This window comes from Eublepharis macularius, chromosome 4 (genome assembly GCF_028583425.1).
Source record: "Eublepharis macularius isolate TG4126 chromosome 4, MPM_Emac_v1.0, whole genome shotgun sequence".
Classification (NCBI taxonomy): domain Eukaryota; kingdom Metazoa; phylum Chordata; class Lepidosauria; order Squamata; family Eublepharidae; genus Eublepharis; species Eublepharis macularius.
The window spans coordinates 93284920-93303714 of record NC_072793.1 but is presented as its reverse complement, the minus strand read 5'-3'; the positions used below and the strand labels follow the sequence as shown (position 1 = coordinate 93303714).

Sequence of the window (18795 nt, the reverse complement as noted above, 5' to 3'; positions counted from 1 at the left end):
TTCCTCATCTGCATGCTACAGGACCCAGTAAAATCCCACCACGGGCACAGACCCTCCATCCCTCTGCAGCGAGCCTTCATCAGACCACCAGCTCCCCCAATGCCAGCTCTACAGCCAGCCGCTTCCGCAGATGCCAGTTGCGACTACATAGGAGCTATCACTTCTGTCTTAGATGTTTTGGCCTGGGCTCCTGATATTGAGGTTTCAGCTCTGTCTCAAAACCAGCTATGTACAAAGTTATCATATTCAAACAATATATCTGTCTTTTTCTCTCTGTGGGGCTAGTTTTTTTGGTGTTGAGATTCTGGCATGATCAAGGCTAATTATGGATCAGAAGATAGGTTTAGGTTAGAACTCTGGATGCCAGTATGAGAAAGTTGCATTGTTAGAAAAGGAAAACCAAAAGAATATGATGTGGCCATGCTTGGCTAAATGGACTCACACATATTCTGTTTATGTTGTCCTTTCAAGGTTCACTTGCTTTAATGCCCTTGTTGCAATAAGTGAGCAGCCTTTACATCACTGAAGAGCCCAAATCCAAGTTCCTGTGCCACAGTGGACTTCAGTAAGATGGAAGGCAATTATACTGTTGGTGCAAGACAGCAAGAAGTGACACCCCTGCATGGGCATAGGGAAGTCTCACAGTAGGAATCCTATGCATATTTTGGCATACAAGAAAAGCAGTCTTCCACCAAACTAACCAGATACTGATTCTCGAAGAGTGTCACCCTTAGGTATTGCCTGAGCAAAAAGGTCTCCAAAACAAGGTCTCAGCCTTTGCCCCCCCATCCTGCCATTAATACCAAGGTAGTGAAGTCCTGGCTGGCAGAGGCAGAGTGATTCAGTCACAGTCCTGCCACTCAGACTTCAGTTAATTAAAGTGTAGGTAAACAAGTGAATTCTTCCAGCAGAGACTATGATATCTTCAGGTAGTTGAGACAGCATCCTTCTGGCTGAGGCTGCACAGTAACTCAGCTGATTTACACTTGCCAGCAACTTTGCTTTCATTGTCACCTTACAGTATCCACACAGGAGAGGCAATGCCCTGCATGTACCTGTCACCTGATGTGACTCTTCAACCTTCTTTTTAACCGTCTGACCCACAGGCATTAATGCCCTGCTGTTAGTTTCTGTGGGGGGAAAATCTGTCTTCAGTTGGTTCAGCTGCAATCCTGGCAACCAGCTGCTGCTGGAGTAACACTGTAGGCAGTCTGCAGTGAGCACCTCAGCCAAATGCACACCAAGGTGTCTCACTGGGGTCACATTCTAGCAAGATGTTGAGGACTGTGCAGGGAGCTCCTGCCACACTCAACAAAGTACGTGATTCCACTCTGTATTGCAAGTTGGTCAAGCCTCCGGTATGGTCCACCTTGAACTGCTCCTAAATGGGAACAAAAATGCCATTATTATCCACAAAACTCTGGAGCAGAAGATGAAAGGTTACCATTATGAAAAAGGAAAGGCTTAGGAAAATGCCAAGAGGAGATGAAAGTGGTGTACATAATAGAAGCACAGGCTCAGAGCATGGCTATGGCAAAGGGGAGGAGGGCGACACCATAATCAAAGGCCCTAGAATTCTGCTCTAAAAAAAATTAAAAAACCTGGCAGGTTGCAAATTGGAGTAAGTTGTGCAAGTCAAATCTGCATAAATTCACTTGGATGATTCAAACAGTTGCACAAGTTGGTTTTTGTAGGACCTTTAGTAAATTTACAAACGTTTGTGTTTGTAATTTGCACTGTAATTGTGTTTGTAATTGCACTGAGAGAGGAAGGCTGTTGCATTGACTTAAGATGTTCTGACTGCCTGAACCCATTCTCAGAATTTATTTTCAGAAAAACCTATAATTTTTCATTTCTCCCCCCTCTCCTTAACCAAATGGATCAACAATGGGTGTGTGTGGGGTGGGGGGGGGACTGAGGTGCTTAAGATTCTACTTTTAGTTCTGGATCCCATCTTAAATGTCACAATCCATGGGCTGGTTCCAATACCTTTTTCCATTGGTGAAAAAGGGAAGGGGGGATCCCCACTATTTGAAAGTTTATGCTGAAGATCATGGGACCTGCATGAACAAAAGGCATGTAAGATAGTAGCTGCAGTAAGGAGAGAGATTGGCTAAGATTGGGGGAAAGCTGGATGGATCCAATCTCATATCTACTGCATGATCACAGCCTTACAGATTTCTAGCATTATTGTTTAAAAATCAGGAAATATGCAACCTTATTTACAAGATAAATAAATTAGTGAATATATTTGTAACCTGCTGAGGCAAAATAGTGGGGACACAGGGTGGAGAGAGGTTTTGTGAATTTTCCCTCTGTAAAATTAATCCAACACTGCCTGGAGATTTTTTAAACAGAGGAATTTTTGGCAAATTATTTCATGGGACTGTAGAAGGAAGGGCCTCCCACCCCATTCTGGCTGTCTACACCATCCCAGTACTTGGAATCCAACAAACGATTCCATTATGATCTTCACAGCTCAATCACTTGCGGCTTCAATGTCATTTTTTCTTCTTCAAAACAACCTTCCCCAGTATCAGTAATGTATAGTGCAATCCTAATCAGAGTTAGACCCTTTTAAGACCAATGGAATCAATGGGCTTAGAAGGGTGTAATTCTGTTTAGGATGGCAACTGAAAATTACTTAACCAGACTGACCATGTGACTGTCACGATTACTGAGAAGGGTCTGACTTGATATAAGGCAGCTTCATGTGTTCCAACTAAAAAATGGTGCTGAAGCAGCAGCCAAATTAAGCTGGAAACATTGGCCAATAGGTACGAAAAAGGTAACGTTGTAGGATCTTTCTGAAAGCTTTTTATTCTCTCTTTTGTGTCAAAATTATTTACTTGAGAACACTTTAATCATATTAACTTGCACTAGATTGTCAGAGACTGCATAAACTTTGCACTTAGAACTGTGAGTTTACATCATACACATGGACTGCATTTTAATTTTTTGGAATATCTACGGGACAGAAAGCTAGTACACAGGGAACATGGAATTACAGAGGCAAAGGAACAGAAACTGGAAGTGACACTATTGGCAAAGCACAAGTTCTCTGGTTTCTAGCAGTCATTCTTTATCTATCTTGGCTTTTACCTATAGCCATGAAGGACCGAAATGTATGTTGTAAGTTACTACTTAATATTGTCTAGATTTTGCAGAAACAATCCTGGTCTACATTAGAAGATCTATTCTGTAATTTTCAGGGCAAATGTCCTGTGCCCTCCGGCTGCTAGTAAGAATAGAACTGAGTGGACAGAACTGCTAACTAAAGAAATAGGTCAATTAGAAGCAATAATCTTCAAGCAATAGTGCAGGCCATGCCACAGTACCCCACAAACTCCACATCTTCTATTCACTGATTGGCTGCAAGAGAAACTCCCACCTGCTTCTGGGAAGCAATGCGCTTCTGGTCTCTTTTGCGCCAAGCTGGATCATGCAGGTGTTGGAAGGTCTTGTATCCACTTGTTATTCCTGAGGGCCGAAAGAGCTGAAATAAAATAGCAGAACCCATGTGTACCACTTATCTGAGGACAGACATCCATTTTGTGTGCAGAAATTTCACTGCAGAGTGAAGGACCTGTCTAAACAATATTCTTCCCACATCCATGAGAAGAGGTGAATAGGTCCAGGGAGCCCAGAGAATCAAAGGCAGCCCTGTCCCACCACCAGCTAGAGGCATGCAGAATTCTTACTTGAAGTCCAGCCCCTTTGATGCGACGATAAAATTCATCATCCTCTCGGCCCCAGCCCCAGAAGCGGTTGGACATTCCATTGCACTGCAACAACAGCAAAGATGCTCTTAATTCACTTCAGCAAACATGCTGTCATCTTTACTAAGGAATAGCCAGCATAATTATCTTTTTATTTTATTTTTTTAAGCATAATTATCTTAATACTCTTACAAGAAGTGGATGGTGCTCTTTATGACTGAAGACATCAACATAGAGTACCAGTCAAGCAGGCTGACTCTCCCCCATGTTGCTCCCCCACATACAGATAAATAGAGACAGTTTGCTTCTTTGGGCCAAGCAAGAATTCCAGAAGCCTTTCCTCCAAGAAAGTGAAATAAATTGAGCCTCACCATTTGGTAGTGCTGCTTGGTGAGCAGCAGGATGCCACCCACATAGGTGCTATAGTGGTAGAGAGGGTGCAGCTCAGGTGATGCCACATGGAAAGGGCCAGTGGCTGGGAAGCTGTAGTCCAATTCCTCGTTGAGAGGCAACAAGTCTACATCATGCATGGCAACGTAGTCTGTGTCATTGCCACTCTCCAGGAAGCCCACATTTATCAGAGATGCTCTGTTAAACCTGCCCAAGACACCAATGTGAACAGATTAGTCCTAAGGCCATGGACTCTGTTCCATTATGTATCAAAATTATTCGCCTTCACATTCAGCCACTATTACAACAAAGGTTTGGAATCCCATACTAATCCTCAGATTCTATAATCAGATCAAATTAGCAACTTTGCAAAACCCACTTTATCTGCATTTATATATTTTAATGTGGCTCAGGACTTTTAGAATTTCATATTTGTCTGTTCTGCGTCCACTCACGGGAAAGGCAGGATATAAATCCAAATAGACAGACAGACAGATAAATGCAGAGCAACGACGGAAGGAACCTAACAGTCAGTCAGTTTTACTGCATGATCCCAAACTCAGGTATTCTGAGAAAGATAGGTAATTCTAAAAGTGCCTAAATGCTTCAGTCTTTCCATACAGGAAAGGGGTTCCAAGCACTTATCTTGTTAGCTACCCTTTTCAGTACCTTTTCCAGCTCTATGTGAGAGGCAGTTTGGTGTAGTGGTTCAGATACTTCTCGGAAAGCAAAAGGCATATCTGACATTTTCTGCCACCTCGAAGACTGCATGCACAACATCACTTTTTCCAGATTTGTTCCTCATTCCATTTTCTCGTGCCTGCTTCTCCCAGTTCCTTCCAATAAAGGTTCTGTTAGGACTCTTTGCCTTTTCCAGTACTCCTTGCTGAGCAGTTTTTTAAAAAATGTATTGACACTAAATTTGTGCTGTTGCACCAAGAACCTTGCAATTTATTATTATTACATGTCCTGCCCATTTAAAATAGCCAGGATGAGAGATTCAGTATACATGCCAATCATGCAAAATGCTTGCTCTTTATAGAGACAAAAGCTTTTGCAGGACAAACCCAGGAAGCAGAACACAAATGGGGATTGTTTGCACCACATCCAGTGCACAGTATACCCTTCTCATAGAGTTGCTAACAGATCACTGAAAAGCTGTTGGTATTCACATGGCTCAAGTAAGCAAAGCATGGTTTTGCTTATAAATTGACCAGAAGTCAGAAAATTTGGGAATTTTGTGTATTATTGTGCATTTTGAGTATTAGACAGGTGGGAAGGTGACAAAGTGACTTTATTAAATTCTCAGCCACATTGTGGATGATATTAACATGACTATTTCAGTGATTAATGTGCAAAATAGTGAGGAATGAATAAATTTTTTAAAAGCTACTGCTTTGAGTAACCTTTTTTCTTATTAACACCCCCTTCCATCTATCATGTATAACATATGCACGCCATAGAACTAAATTTTGCAATTAACTCTGCTTGTGGGATAATTGAGTTTAAAGATCATGCAGCTTTTCCTCCCTAAGGCACCATGGCTTTGCCACCATTGTAACAGAATGTCATGTGCACATAAATCCCATGTTATTAGCCCTCTGTTTCTCCAGATTATAGAGTTAGTAGAGAAATTCTTCTGGAGACTGATGCTGGGGTGGAAGCTTTAGGATGTTGTTTAAATATAGATAAGATTTGTTCTTATGCACACTTGATTCTTTCTAGAGTTCTCTGCAGTTCTTCATGGAACATTCCAGGTTTGCCCTCTGTTGTCCTTCCATTGTGTCTGCAGATAAGTATCTCTATGGAGTTTCCACATTCCTTAACATGCCATGTAAACTAGCTATCCGTTGTTTCAGAAGATTTCATCTCTATACTCTATTTTATGGTTGTTTTTAAATTTCTTTCTACCACATCCCTAACTGTTGTTCATTATGGTGCTTGTTCAGTGAATGTCTTAGCTGTTAATTATATTGTATCTCACTGGCACTGTGTAATCCACCTTGGATCTCAGTGAGAAAGGCAGACTATAAATGAATAAAATATTAAACCCAAAGTCTGCAAACCACCCTAGACAGAACGATGAGTAACATGTTACAAATAAAGATTTAAAAAGAACAGCAGAACTGTAGCCAACTGTCCCAAGATAATAAACTGTTCCAACAGGGTGTTAATGAAAAAAATTACTGCTTTCAAATGACATCTACCACCTTGATCTTCATATCCTTTCCTTAGGCTTAAAAGGGTGGAAGAGGCCATCTTATATTCTAAAAGAATCAAAAAGCTCTGAAGTACCAGGAACTGAGATACTACTTTTGTTCTACAGAATGGAACAGAAGCAAAGCCAAAGGAATAACTCACTTGGGAATTACACGTGTCTGACACAGAAAAAAGAACATAGGAGAGTTATTTCCTTTAGAAAGTTACTTCCTTTGGGCTAGAACCCAAGAAATGCTTCACTAAGAGCGACCAGACACCATCTCCAGCTTGTACAGCTCCCACATGCAGGGTACACAAAAGCTCTATCTCAGTCTATAAGTAGATGTGGAGGCACAGTGTTTCCTGTTCCTACCCCATGAATGTCATATTTTATTTATAGCCTACCTTTCTCACTAAGACTTAAAGCAGATTACATATTGTAAGCCTATAAGATGCTACACAGGCAGCGCAATCCTGAGGCCTGTGGCAGCGATGCCACTTGTTCGTACCCTAAGGACTTTGGTGGGAGAGCTGTGCCAGTGGCTGAATCAGGCAAGGTGCAGCACAGCTCTTGCTGAGAGCACCCACCCCACCGTTCCCCTGACAACCCCGCCAGTATCTGCCAATGGCTGTGCCACCCACATGACAGGTACATGAGTGGCAAGCAACAGTGCAGCCAATGCACAGGCTGTGATCCTCACTGCTCACCTCCCCCCACCCCCAGCTAGAGAACAGAAAGCCGGGGACCATGTGCCTCCACAGTCACAGCACGCACCCAGGGTTGGCTGCCTGGTCAAGCAGCAGGCAGGGCCCATGTGCCCCCTCAACGGTGCAGCTCACAGCACAGGGGGCCTGCAGCAACTGCCCCAACAGTGGGGATTCTCTGGAGGGGGCCTGGAGAGTGCATCCCTGGGGCCTGCTGTGGGAGCGACCTGTAGGCACGACCCCCTCCTGAGAAAGGTGAGAGGTCTGTGGCCCGCTGGGGAGCAAGCCTGGCAAGACGCAACCAGGAAAGAATGCTCCACAGTTGCCCTGTCAACGCTGGCTGAATCCACCAATTGCAGGGCAGCTGGAGTGGAGAGCACCATGAGTGGCAGGGAATGGCGTATCCAGTTTGCGAGCTGGCTATGTTACCCATTGCCAGCTGTTGATGGTACTCCTCTGCCCTGCAGACGGTGCACAGGGCAGAAAGATCCCTGCAATTGGGCTTGCTGCACCCCAAGAGAGGCACCTGCCTCAAGAGGAGCCTTGCCCTGCAGAAGGGGGTGGGAATCACACCAAAGGTGCAGACAGGGCGTCCGCCCACCTGCTCACCCAACCCCCATCTCTGACAAGGGCCAGACTCACTTGCAAACTAACTCCCTCCCTGCTGCTGCTCCAAGAAACATGCACCCCCCTCCATGAAAAGGATAGAATAGGTTACACCAGCATAAGTCCAAGATACACTAGCGTAACTCTTAGTCGGCTGCCTGAGCGCTTTTGGCTCCCACTCAAGATTGTGCTGTCAATAAGCAATGTAATAGAACTAGGAATTGCAGATGTTTGAAATGGAGCTGACATCTGAACAAAGCATAATTATTAAAGATGACATATTGAACAATTCAGAACATGGTATTACATCAGTTGAAACACAGTGTATTTTCCTGGTCCGATCTGGTATAATGTAGCCTTATTTCTCTTACAAAAATGCCCTCTTGAACAATTCTGTTTTACATAGTTTGTGAAATACCAAGAGCATTGGAGCCTTCTTGATCTCCTCAGGCATGCCATTCCACAGCCACACAGAAGGCATATCTATGGGCATGTTGTTGATACTGCCCATCTGTAGATTGTGTACAGTGGCACTTGCAGATGGCCCTGCTTAGATGAGTGAAGTTACCCAATGAACAAGAAAAACTTTGGGGGTATACTAAAGATGAATTAAATATTTTTAAAAAATTGTGTGTGCAAAGTGTGCATGATGTACATCATCCAATAAATACTGTATATAAATATCCAATATCCAGAGCCCCTGAGGATGGGCGGTTTATAAACTGAAGTAATAAATAATTAATATTCACATAAAAGTCCAACTGGTATAGCTTCACCACAGGGTGGTTACTTGAGACCTCCAGAGACGCAGTTCACCACTAGACCATGTTGTCTCCTCGAAAGAGGAAGAAAGCATGTGCACAGGGTTCAAATTCACCCATACCTCACAGTACCTGTAATGATCCACCTGGTTGAGTATGAAGATATGATGCCGGATTTTCTTCCTACTGAGAAAGCGATGCATGTGGGGCACAAAGGCTAGTAGCTCTTCAAAGCGCTCACGGAAGGGTACCAACACAGCCAACCGGTGGGGCCCCCATGAAGGGTCATCAGGAAACTGAGGTAGAGGCTCAAGCGTGCAGGATTTCTCAGGTACTGTGGCCTGAACTCCTCGATTTCTGGCCATATCTCCCGAGCAACTGAGCTGGAGCCACAACAGGGAGAGAAAACCCAGCAAAAGCACAATAAAGAAGAGTTGAAAGAGGGAGCATTTCCAAGGCAGGATGCCCAGTAGCCGGCAGGATCTGAAGCAAAATCAGAACAAGGCAACACAGGAGAGTGAGTCTGCATGAACTACTCCAAAACAGCACAAAAGTAAACACAAATCAGTACAGGATTCCTCAGAATAAGCACTGTCCATCAGAGAAAATACCATCCAGTGTGGTTGATGTTCAAGTTTCTAGTTTTGCCTACTCCCTGGCATGAAGAACTTCACTAAGGGTATTACTGTAATATGCAAATAAGAACCCCTATAGTGAATGGAAATGGAAAGATACCAATACTAAACATTTATATAAGACTTGGAATATTCCAAAGTGCTTCACATACTATCACAGTAACCCTTACAAACAACGACCATGACTATTGCTCTGGATGTCTGGCTAAAGCCAAGACACAGTAATGTAGCTAAGTTACTGAATGGGTTTAAGCCCTGAAAAGAGCTTTGAACTAGGAACTTCACAGTTCACACTCTTAATCACTTCTACCTTTTCATGTTCACCCGAAATGAGATCCTTATGCCAGGTACATCCAGGGCACGGACTCATATCTGTCTCTAAATTGCATCCCCTGATCTGAAAACTCTTCCTCCTAACTTCATACCTGTGGCAAGTAGTTATGGTTACTCAGAACATAATTTCAATGTGAAAGAGCTGAATTAGAAGTCATCAAGAGACTCAACATTCACTCCCCACCCCAACCCCTTGCTTGAACAAGGACTGGGGTTTCCTTCACTTATATAGGCAGTAATAGCTCTGTATCACTAACTCTTCACAGATGCTAATTAGTTCTAGGTATCATGTTAAATGAAAGCTGCACTCAAGCTGGGAGAAGCAAGTCACCAGGAGTGGATGGTATACCAACAGAGCTATTTCAAGCTACAGAAATTGAGTCTATCAAAATCTTAACAAGAATCTGTCAACAAAGATGGAAAACAAAACAATGGCCCACATACTAGAAATGCTCAATCTACATTCCAATTCTGAAAAAGGGGATGCCAAAGAGTGCAGCAACTATCGGACCATTGCATTAATTTCTCAGGGAAGCAAAGTGATGCTCAAAATTCTACAGCAAAGACTCCTACCATATATGAAATGAGAAATGCCAAATGTTCAAACTGGATTTAAAAAAGGAAGAAGTGCTAGAGATTACACTGCAAATTTACAATGGCTTAATGAGGCATACCAGAGAATTTCAGACAAAAATCACCTCGAATTTTATAGATTACAGCAAAGCTTTTGACTGTGGATCATGAAAAGCTATGGATGATGTTAAAAGAAATGAGGGTGTCACAGCATCTGATTGTTTTGATGCACAACCTGTACTCTGAACAAGAGGCTACTGTTAGGATGGAATATGGGGAAACAATGTTTTTCAATTGGCAGAAGTGTCAGAAAGGATGTATATCATCTCCCTATCCAATTTACATGCAGAACACATCATAACGAAAGCTGGATTAGATTTAGAAGAATGTGGATAGAAAATTGGTGAAAAGAACATTAACAATTTGAGATACGCAGATGATATCACATTACAGGCAGGAAATAGTAAAAACTTGAAACAACTATTGAAAAAGATTAAAGGAAAAAGTGTCAAAGCAGGATTACAGCTGAACATCAAGAGAAAAGTAATGACTACTGAAGAATCACACAATTTTAAGGTTGGCAATGAAGAAATTGAAAGTGTTAAAGATTTTCTATTCCTTGGCTCAATTATCAACCAAATGGGAGATTGCAACCAAGATATCAGAAGAATACTGTGACTTGGAAGAACAGCTGTGAAGGAACTAGAAAGCCTATACTACAATAAAATTGCTTAGTTTAGTAGGGGCCGAAGCCCTTATTTCGAGTTACTGGGGGTGACTAGTCCCCGATGGCCCGTCTATCTTGAGTCGTCTACAAAGTGACAGCGACATGACTCTTGGCCGTGCCAGATGACTTAGCTAACGAACCAAGGTAGTAATCATTACGAGACCCATCTGTTGAGTGCTACCAAGTGACTACTGTACAGGTGAATACCACAACCAGGAACCAGGTAGTACTCTTTACTATTTTGCAACTACAGACTAACACGGCTAACTCCTCAAGGATAAGGATGTCTCTCTGAGGACCAAGATCAAGATCATTCACACTCTAGTGTTCCCCATTAATATGTATGGATGTGAAAGGTGGACAATGAAGAAAGCTAACAGGAAGAAAATTGATTAATTCAAAACATGGCAGTGGAGGAGAATTTTGCAGTTACCATGGATGGCCAAACCCCCAAACAAATGGGTTCTAGATTAAATCAAGCCTGAATTTCCCTTAGAAACTAAAATAATAAAAGTGAGGCTATCATCCTTTAGTCACATCACAAGAATACAAGACTCACTGAAAAAGTCAGGAAAGGCTAGGAAAGGCTAGGAAAAGTTGAAAACAGCAGGAAACAGGAAGATGCAAAATGAGATGGCCTAACTCAATAAAGAAAGCCACGTCCTCGAGTTTGCAAGATCTGAGCAAGTCTGTCAATGATAGGACATTTTTGAGGTCTTTCATTCACAGGGTCACCATAAGTCAGAAGCGACTTAACACACATCATGTTTCATACTGCACCTTTCTTGATTAGGTAGTTTGTCAGTCCTAGTCTGCCCCTCTTTAACAGTTTGGAGTGGTGCTCACCCACTGTAGATTGATTGATTTTTCTTTAACTGTTTTAAACTGGTTTCACCTGGTTATATCTCCCCACTCCCATCCTTCTGCTGCTTCTAGCTTTAATTATAAAACCTATATGGACATATACTTCATGAATCTGATTCCTGAAATCTTATGCTGGAATAAATTGTGTCATTCTTTAAAGTGTCACTAAACTCCTGTATAATTCAGAAAACGGGGAAAGACACAGAGGTAACATCTCTGGTACTACTAATGTAGCCAAAAGCTAGTGACATTTAAATGCTGAAAGGGAGAATGGGGTAAAAAGACCAGAAATTTTTCCACTCCAGTTCTTCTGTGCCATTCATGGAAATACTCCCCAAGCATTCTCTCTTCCCTTTGGCACCGTCTTTCCCTCTCCAGCTCCAATGCGATGTTTTCATTCTTCCTATATGAATAGCAGTAAATTTACTTATGTGGGAAAAGGTAAAACGTTACACTCGTGGCAAAGACAGTTAAAGAGGGGGTTAAACTTGTTCCCGCTGCCACACGCCTGTTTTCATCGCCCTACCATTGGTTCTCTTAGCTGGACACTCTAATGTGCGACGGAATTGGGGTGTGGGGGGGGGGGCACGGAGCGAGAAAAATTCCTACTACAGCACCGAAAACCAACTATGTCGAGTCGTGACAAGAGCGGAACCGTTGGCCCTTCCACTTACGATGGGATCTCCAGCCTCATCCCCACCCCACCTTCTCCATCTCCCTTAGCTCCCCTTTCATTTAATCCCTCCCCATCAATGTATTTACCCGCTGCCAGCGCGTCGATACATAGCAGACGTGCGTCTTGAGGGGAACATCTTGCTGACTCCCGAGTGGGTCTCCCCGCCCGGCAGGGACACGTTGGCTTGGACACCAAGTCCGTCAATTATCGTGTTCCTCCAGAAACACTTCCCTTATTGGTTGTTCCGTTCAGTTCTTGTTCCTAGACAGGCATCGAAGCTCCTTTGTGGCAAACATAACGTATCTGATGTGGACTGTAGTCCACGAAATCTTATAATAGTTTGTTTTTAAAGTGCTACACGACTCCCATTTACTCTCACTATAACAGACTAGCACTGCTACTCCTTTGAAACAGACCTGTCCTTCAGCATCAGGTTGAAATTGTATAAGGAAGCATTTCTAGCCAGCTTTGGGGCAGGGTGAGTAAAAAAAAAGTATAAATTTGAGCAAATTTGAAAATTAAAGCTGCATGTAGTTTTCTGCATTTTTTTAAAAACCTGCGTATTATAGAATTGCTTAAATTCATTTGCATTTACCAGTTACCAAAACTTCAGTGCGGGTATGCTTATCATTAGAAAGTTGAAAATAACTTGCTATGTAATAAAGCTACTACTCAATGTTTGAAGAAAAGACCATCTTTAATATTTGTTTTATTCTGTATTACAGTAGGAACCAGGCTAAAACGGCCTCAAATTAAAATAAGTACACAACCACCCTTTGGAACAGGCTCTTTACCAATAAATCTTTAGTTGTCAGCCTCCCACAGTTTGCTGTCCATTTTCACACACTTCATCAGTGCTTGGTCATATAGGAGTGACTACTTGGCTTGTTCCTCCAGGAATAAAATCAAGGTAGCTTTAGAGTCCTTGGGGTATGGCGAAGATACTGAAGTCTGGACAGTGTAGTCGTGACAAATATCCAAGTTATCCCAAATGTTTTGTATTGTGAAGGCTTTAAAATACACACACATGAAATGCAGACATTCCCTTCCCCAATACACTTTGAATCCACCTAATAAAGGAATCCTCCTCCCCGGAGCAAGAAAGAGCCATCGCCTCCAAACACGCCAAACTGTTTTTTCAAGATATTTTCAAGATATTTTATTTTTATGGTATATTTTAAAGCAAGACACAGTCAAGCCCATTTTAATAAGGTCAAAAATATTCAAAACTGAATACTTAGCAAGTTTCACGATCTGAATTAGACTAATGGATTTCAACATGTTGTATTCCTCAGTAAGTGCAGAATTGATTCTTCTGAATCTCATATATATAAACCTGGTGTAATTTGGACTATTGAATTGACTGCATTTGTTCTTTGCAAGTAATTCCTGCCTTTAGTAAACTACTTTGCAGTCTACTTGGGCATCAAAATAACTTGCCTTCTTGCATTTAGTCAAAAGAAGAGTTACCTGCTTATAAATGGAACCAATTAATATATGGATTGGTAAACTGAGCAAACAACATCCTCTCATCTGCTACCATTAGTCTCAAGAAATGCACATGAAATAATTTCATGTCTGTATGACATAAACAGATAAATGGAAACCTGGCCTGTCCTCATGAGTGTGTCAGTTTCAGACAAGGTGACAACAGGCCAGGCAAACTCTTGGTAAAGTCACTGGTTTAGAATTAATGCTTAAAACAACAGAAATTGCATACAAATCCTTCAAATACAGTACTTTTGCTTTCCTCCCCTTCCCTACTAGCATCACAAATCTTGTAGAAGATTAATAAAAGAGAATGCTTGGAATAATCTTTGAATGTCATCTATACAGTAACAGTTTGCTGAATGCTTAGAAATTAATTTTATTAAACAAATTCCAAGGAGAATTTGAGCTGCAAAACATACTTGGAAGGAGGCAAGTCCTATTGAAATTAACAGTCATTACTTCCAAGTATGTTTGAGACTGAGTTGTTGGAGCAATAAGGAATAGGCATTATCAAATGTTTCTGTTGTAAAAGTACCAGGCTTGTAAAAAAAAAAAACCCTACTACTTACAACTACTTAGTAATCTTATATTAGTGAGGAAATAAAGTACCAATCTGACAAAAAAAAACGGTACCTGCATGTTTATGTGAAAAGCTCATTTAATTCTAACAAGCAATGGGAGGAAGACATAAGGAAAGTCAAGTAAATTTTAATACTTAGCTACCCCTGATGAATATCCCAGTGGTTATCACATTCCTCTCTCTCCCTCTAGCCCCAACACAAACACACACACACACACACACACACACGCACGCACGCACGCACGCACGCACGCACAGTATTTTAGAAATAATCCCAATATTGCCCTTAGGATAGCAGTTAAGCACAAAACCAGTCTGCGTTCTATTCACATTATGAATACACAGGACAGAATATTGTGAGAATAAACTCCAGATCTCCTCATTCAGCACTTTCTGTCTGAGCAACATGCTGGTGGTGGCAAGAAGTCAAAGCCAGTAAAGGTGTAGGAGGACTCAAAACCAGCATCAGTTTCTTGGCTTTGACATTCTGAAAAGTTGACTAAAGAAAGTATCCCAAGTGTCCAAAACACAAGAGACCCTTGTTAAGCAGGTCCTTCCCACAAATTCCTCACATGGTATTTAAAAGTTTGAGGCACCTCAGCAGCAAGCAGTTGCCAGTTTTCTGGACAGAACACAGTGCCTTGCAGGGGCCAACACTGCGTTGGAATCACAGGGCTGAGATTGGAAAGTAGAGGGAAGGAGAGAGGCAGAGAGAGGTAGATGACACAGATCCTGGCCAACAACAATCTTGAGGAAAGGATGACTGAGGAGAGAAGAAGGACCAGTGCAAACACTTGAAGCGCTGGAAATTTTTCCTGTGTAAAATGTAGGCCTTTTGCTGTCCCCACCACTCTTTTACACCAGCTTCTTGGCCTCAAAGAAACTTTTGAGATGCCTCATCTGCCAGACTCCAATGGCTACAAGGATGAGGGTCTGGACAATGGACCACCACAGAACCCGTTGGTTTGTGCTCTCACTGGTTTGCCGGAAGCGCTCCTCACGCCACTGAATAAAGAAAAAATATTAATTCAGGATTCTCCCCTTCTCACTCATGATCAAATGCTAGCATAGTATATTGTACAGATATTGATCATGGAACCTAATTTTTCATATCCCTCAACCAGAATGGGTGCCCCGGAAGCAGTCATTGTCTCTCAGCCTAATTTACCTCCCAGGGTGGTTGTGATGATAAAAGCAGAGGGAGAAGTGAGACCCACAGATGATACTCTGAGCTCACTGGAGGTAGGATGTTATAATGATAGTAATAATGGGCTATTTTCCCACCATGGCCTGACTCAGAGACGCATCGAAACCAAGAAAGCACAGTACTGCCTGTGTTCAAGAACCAGTGCTACAGTTCTTATAGTGAACAAATTTCCTCAACAAGCAGAATCATTTGATGACTTGTACATTGACCATCTCTCTTCCTAGTTTTACACTGCAGCACAAAGAATACCGCCTGTGCAAAGCATCTTACCCGCTGGTAGTTCTGCTCTTTCTGGATCTGCTCTATCTGCTCCAGAAGCTGGCGCACACGCAACTGTAGCTCACTCAGCTTGTCTTTGGCTGCAATCTCAGCATAGTCGTTGGCATGCTCACCAACCTGAATGTCAAGGTGGACCCTCTGCAGTGAGATTAGATAACAAAGAGAGAACAGTAAAAATTTTAGTATGCATAAACTCACCATGGCAAAATACCTCATGAGCTGCTTGGCAAGCCAAACTGAGCACACTCCACCCCCACTATCACACAGAGCCTCTTACCAGCATGCCCCCTGCAAAGAGGGAAAACTTGGTAGAATTGGAATGAAGGCAGATCTGATGGTCTCCAGGTGTGTGTGAAGTGAAAGTGAACCTGCCTTCGGAGCCATACTGTCGGGACAACACCACCTGTAAACAGAGTATTGTTTTCATGCTAGTTCAAGCAGGTAGGAAACCTTAGGAATCCACAAGCCATTCAGTTTATCTGCCTTTCCTCCTTTTTACATTTTACACCAAGTGCAGAGCTGCTACCAGCTGCTCTGCTCTCTACCCTCTAGCCCTTGGAAACTTAAAAGGGAAGCTGCCTCCTGGAAGGAAATGCTTTAGGAAAGAGTGTTTCCACTGACAGCAGAGTTTTTACTTTCTCTCCACTGTAGATTATAGATAAAGTTTGATTTTATGGAGGGTGATTGTTTTTCTCATATTGTATGCTACTTTGAGTCCACATTGACAGGAGAAATGCAAGATAAAAGTACTCAAATAAATAAAACCGATTAGAGTCCCAAATACAGTCCTTGCTTGGGGCTAGTTAAAACATTACAGTCAATCTCAATCAACAGCTTTGTGCCATGCCTTTCAGGCACTATAAAGCCTCTATTAACAGTGGCCTCCAACAAATTGCTCAAAACTCTTAGGTGGTTTGCTGAGTCCATCTGCTGGGCCACAGGTCCTTCCACAACAACTTCTTAAGAACTATTTTTTGTAAGCAGCTGCTCCTATTGCACATATGTAGAAAATAAGGGAGAGTAGATGAGAGTAGATGAACCGCTGGTCTGATCCAGCAGGGATCTTCTTATGTTCATTCTACTGGAAGTTTTGGCTTTGACACAGGTCACAACTCTACCCCCACTTCCTGTCAAGTGACTGTAATGTCAGGTGTCTTTTTTTGCAGCTCAGTGGGACCCACGCTGCCACCTGGGGGTTAAAGGTGGGTCCTGGCTCTGGAAAGGCTGAAGACCACTGCTCTACAGCTCTAAAGGAGTACACAATAGATACAAAGTATCAAAAGACAAGTATTTCAGGCTTGTCATTAATTCTGAAATAGATGTGTGCAGTTGCTAAAGAGTGGTAGGCTTTACCACATATCATTAAGTGACTACCTCAAAAGCTAGGCTTCTTTAGGGACAACAGGGATGGTCTCAAGTCATAAATGGTAACATATCATGGTTCAACAAACACAAGCTGAAGACAACAAAAAAATTCTGGTACAATGTACAGGTTGTAATAGAATCTCTGAATATCTTTAGTTACCTGGACAGCCAGCTCCACAAGCATCTATGCAGTGATTCTGATATATTGTTTCCACATACACCCTGTAGTTGTTTCAGCACTTTAAGGCACAGGGTGGTGGCTCTGCACTATGGATCAGCTACCTTGAACCACGAGGAAATGCAGGGTAAAAATGTTTTAATAAACAAACAATTGGGTCCTTCTGGCATTTTAAAACCACCTTTAAGAGATGGCCACATGTTCAACATCACATTTTGTTTGGCTCAGAGGGAACAAACTAGGGCATATATAGCACTGCTTCTTCCCCCTAGAAGCCAGACAATACCCTAGTAAAATTTAACCAGAACAAGTATTTTCACATTACAGCAAAGAAGCTGGGGAAGGCTCCTTGAAACATTGTTCTTTAACCCTTCTCCTGAACACACAACAGCTGGAAAATGCCCCAGGACAAACTCGTGGGCCTACACATACCTTCTCGTCAGGATCCTTCACTTCCACAAACATACCCAGACCTGGGGTTGCAGGAAGATACTCCTCCCTTTGCTTATCAAACAGCTGCGTCCGGTAATTCCCTGTGATGCAGAAAGAGCGGAATGAGAGAAGAGAGGAGCCCCCCCTCCACGACTTCCCATGAAGGGCCGTCATCACCTCCCGTCCAAGGAGCTTCTCGATCCATTCCTCCCTTTCCCCACCTCTCAACCGAGGTTCAGATCACACTTCCTGTCAAGCAGCCCCTTAAACCTTCATCCCCTAACGCCCCCCGAGGCCCCCAGCCAGAGAGCCCCGATAATGGCCCCTTCTTCAAGGACCGTCTTCTCGTCTCTCCCCGCGCACCGATGACCATGGTCTCGTCCGGGATCTCTTCGATGAAGCACTTGCGTTCGGTCTCGCCCAAGTGGAAGTAGAGGCCCCATGCCGGAGTCACAATCCCGGCCACCAACAGCCACCGCAAGAGCGCCCCCGGCCAGCACACGACAGCCGCCATCACGCCGCGCCTTCCTCCCAGCCCCTCCTACGCTCCAGCCCTCAAGCCACGTAACTGCTAGAGCAGCGGGCTCACCAGCTCCCAGCGAAACTACAAGTCCCAGCAGCCCTCCGAACAGGCAGGAAACAGACGGCGGGAAGCAGCTCGGCTCAAGCAGAGGCGGCGTCGCGTGATAGGCTTAGGAGGCCACGGGCGGAGAGCGAAGGCAAGTGCGGGGGCGCCACGCCAGCCCCTTCGCCTTCTTCCGCGGCGAATGAGGCGCGCTGCCAGCTACGTGTTCCGTCGGCCTCCCTCACCCGCTGGAACAGTTGGTCTAGCTTTAGGGCTTCGTGTAATTCGGCCTGAGCCAGTGTTCCCGCTATTCCTTTTTAAAAACAATGTCAAAGTTCAGAAAATATAAAATGAAAACTCTGCTGCTACCAGAGGATTATGGGAAGCGGGGTGAGTGAGTCACCTGTCTCTTCCACATGGGATGGGATTTTGTGGTTGCTTGTTGATGAGGCTGCAGATAAAGCGAACAGGCGACTCGGCTTGACAGTTTCGTTGCCCAGTCCTCCAGAA

At 43.2% G+C, this 18795-nt stretch overlaps 2 protein-coding genes across 3 annotated transcripts; both read right to left on the bottom strand.

Annotated features, from left to right (window-relative positions):
- Positions 1–382: 382 nt before the first annotated feature.
- Positions 383–12356, bottom strand: B4GALT7 (beta-1,4-galactosyltransferase 7). Of its 2 annotated transcripts, none has more exons than XM_054977264.1 (6): positions 12275–12356; positions 8513–8863; positions 4091–4316; positions 3702–3785; positions 3392–3496; positions 383–1381 (listed from the first exon to the last, which is right to left on the bottom strand). In XM_054977264.1, the coding sequence occupies exons 1-6, from the start codon at positions 12322–12324 to the stop codon at positions 1226–1228; spliced, it is 972 nt and encodes a 323-aa protein (XP_054833239.1). In that variant the 5' UTR covers positions 12325–12356; the 3' UTR covers positions 383–1225. The 2 variants fall into 2 exon arrangements, with proteins under 2 accessions (XP_054833239.1, XP_054833240.1); XM_054977265.1 differs by having other exon boundaries at positions 8513–8763; positions 12275–12333.
- Positions 12357–12866: 510 nt separating this feature from the next.
- TMED9 (transmembrane p24 trafficking protein 9) lies at positions 12867–18275 on the bottom strand. Its single transcript, XM_054977305.1, has 5 exons — positions 18084–18275; positions 17721–17821; positions 16023–16148; positions 15737–15883; positions 12867–15264 (listed from the first exon to the last, which is right to left on the bottom strand). The coding sequence occupies exons 1-5, from the start codon at positions 18232–18234 to the stop codon at positions 15115–15117; spliced, it is 675 nt and encodes a 224-aa protein (XP_054833280.1). The 5' UTR covers positions 18235–18275; the 3' UTR covers positions 12867–15114.
- Between the last annotated feature and the right edge of the window lie 520 nt (positions 18276–18795).

Bases quoted from the DNA above. Each gene is read 5' to 3' on its own strand.
- B4GALT7 (XM_054977264.1), bottom strand. From the start codon at position 12,324: ATGTTCCCCTCAAGACGCACGTCTGCTATGTATCGACGCGCTGGCAGC. The intron at 4,317-8,512 runs GTACTGTGAGGT...TGTCTTGGGCAG, and splicing joins AACCAGGTGGATCATTACAG to GTTTAACAGAGCATCTCTGA. The intron at 3,786-4,090 runs GTGAGGCTCAAT...CTGTTGTTGCAG, and splicing joins CCAAGCAGCACTACCAAATG to TGCAATGGAATGTCCAACCG.
- TMED9 (XM_054977305.1), bottom strand. From the start codon at position 18,234: ATGGCGGCTGTCGTGTGCTGGCCGGGGGCGCTCTTGCGGTGGCTGTTG. The intron at 17,822-18,083 runs GTGCGCGGGGAG...TCTGCATCACAG, and splicing joins GGACGAGACCATGGTCATCG to GGAATTACCGGACGCAGCTG. The intron at 15,884-16,022 runs GTAAGAGGCTCT...ATCTCACTGCAG, and splicing joins TCTTTGCAGGGGGCATGCTG to AGGGTCCACCTTGACATTCA.